The 2,281-nt window shown below is 56.9% G+C and overlaps 1 protein-coding gene across 1 annotated transcript; it reads left to right on the forward strand.

Moving 5' to 3' along the window:
* Positions 1-518: 518 nt before the first annotated feature.
* Positions 519-1,616, forward strand: GUITHDRAFT_70160 (hypothetical protein; the record flags this gene model as incomplete). Its single annotated transcript, XM_005833725.1, has 1 exon — positions 519-1,616. One exon carries the CDS (start codon positions 519-521, stop codon positions 1,614-1,616), a length of 1,098 nt encoding a protein of 365 aa, XP_005833782.1.
* Positions 1,617-2,281: the final 665 nt, after the last annotated feature.

A 2,281-nucleotide genomic window follows, 5' to 3' on the forward strand; every position in this document is an offset into this window, starting at 1 on the left:
AGCTGAAGATCAACGCGAACACGATGAGCTTGTCGATCGAGGACTTTGTGGGGAAGAGGAAGCAGCTGTACGTAGGGCTGATGGAGAACCTGGCGAGGGAGGTAGAGCGAGACGTGAGGGGGTGGGAGGGGAGGATCCAGGAGCGGCTCAGGACAGCAACGGCTGACTCTTGGTTCAAGCTCCATCAGGGTCTTGTGGGGTCGATCGTGGAGGAGTGCTGGGGGCTGGTGGAGGCGAGCAGGGCGAGGGAGTCGGGCTGGTACAACGAGGAGTCAAGATACAAGGAGGCGATCGAGCTGTCGAACCGAGTCAAGGACATGGCGATCAACAAGCTCAGGCACTGGATCGAAGACACTCAAGGAGACAGGAAATGTCATGCCCTCACGAGAGAGCGGATGCAGTCAGTGTACTGGAGGACGATGGCGGGTCTGATGTACGAGATCAGCTCGCGGACTCCAGCAGGCGATGACGGCAGACGAGAGCAGAGCAAGAGGCTGTGCGGGATGTACGGCTTGTCGATGTCAAGGTCGGGCCAGCACGGGGAGCCGTCGACAGTGACGGCGGTGGTACGAGGACAGGGGGAGCTGATCGGGCTGCTGAAGGCGGGCGGGTACGACATGGACGAGCGGACGGAGGACGGGAGGACAGGGCTGCATGTAGCGGGGATGCTGGGGAGGGCGGGGAGCATGAGGGAGCTGATAGAGGCAGGAGCAGAGGTAGGAGCGAAGGACGAAGAAGGGAAGACGATGGTACACTGGGCGGGGGAGTATGGGCATGTGGAGGTGCTGAAGACGGTAGAGGAAGAATGCGGGAAAGAGACTCTGAGGACCTTGATGGTGGACAAGGACAAGCACGGCATGACATGCGCGCACTGGGCGAGTGAGGGAGGGCACTTGGAGGTAGTGCGGTATGCTGCAGAGACATGCGGGGAGGAGGTGCTGAGGGAGAAGGACGAAGACGGCAAGACATGCGCGCAGTATGCGAGTGCTGAAGGGAACTTGGAGGTGCTGCGGTATGTTGGGGAGACATGCGGGGAGGAGGTACTGAGGGAGAAGGACAATAACGGCAAGACATGCGCGCACTGGGCGAGTGAGGGAGGGCAGTTGGAGGTGCTGCGGTATGCTGTAGAGACATGCGGGGAGGAGGTACTGAGGGAGAAGGACTTTGACGGCAGGACATGCGCTCACTGGGCGAGTCTCAGAGGGCAGTTGGAGGTGCTGCGGTATGTTGGGGAGACATGCGGGGAGGAGCTGCTGAGGGAGAAGGACAATGACGGCTGGACATGCGCGCACTGGGCGAGTGAGGGAGGGCAGTTGGAGGTGCTGCGGTATGCTGTAGAGACATGCGGGGAGGAGGTGCTGAGGGAGAAGGCCAAGCACGGCAGGACATGCGCGCATACGGCGAGTCTCAGAGGGCACTTGGAGGTAGTGCGGTATGTTGTAGAGACATGCGGGGAGGATGTGCTGAGGGAGAAGGACAAGCACGGCAAGACATGCGCGCGCTGGGCGAGTCTCGGAGGGCACTTGGAGGTGCTGCGGTATGTTGTAGAGACATGCGGGGAGGATGTGCTGAGGGAGAAGGACAAGCTCCGCTGTCTTGGGCTTTTATACACGTAACAAAGATATACAGGGCAGGGACGGCACATTCGCAGGGCCGACTTGTGCATACAAGCAGAGGTGGAAAGGTGGAGCGGAGTTCAAGAGCTTGTCCTCTCCTCTTGCCCCGAAATACTTGTTCGACGTCATTTCAGGGCTGGTGTCACAGGATCTGGATGTCAACCTGTGCATGGTATCGGCGTTCGCAAAAGATTTGAACCTCCAACACTGAATGGCTGGTCTTGCATTTGAGGGCAGGTAGAACATGGTTTGCCACAGTCCCGTCAATTGTCGAACCAGAAAGCAAGAGGAGGAAATGCGGTAACGAGGGAGACAAGGCTCAGACGGGTACACGTAAAAGAGTGCTGATCATAGTAGAGATTGGATTGGAAACAGAACCATTCTGCGGATCAGCGCGCCTTGTAACAGAAAGCAATGCACCTCAGACGACGGGGAGGCTTGAGGATGGAATGGTGGTGTCTTTGGAATGATACCATACGATCTGCATGGCAGCCATCTGATTCATGGATATCCGACAAAATTGCAGATTACATGTATTTTGTATTTGATTGGCATTATGATATCTCTCCGAACAAATTGAAGGAACGTATTCATATTCCGAATGCCTGTGTCGTATCGATCCGGTGAAGAGAAGATGGGAGAGGTGACATTGAAGAAAGAAGCTT

The sequence above is a fragment of the Guillardia theta genome (assembly GCF_000315625.1).
Source record: "Guillardia theta CCMP2712 unplaced genomic scaffold GUITHscaffold_28, whole genome shotgun sequence".
NCBI lineage: Eukaryota > Cryptophyceae > Pyrenomonadales > Geminigeraceae > Guillardia > Guillardia theta.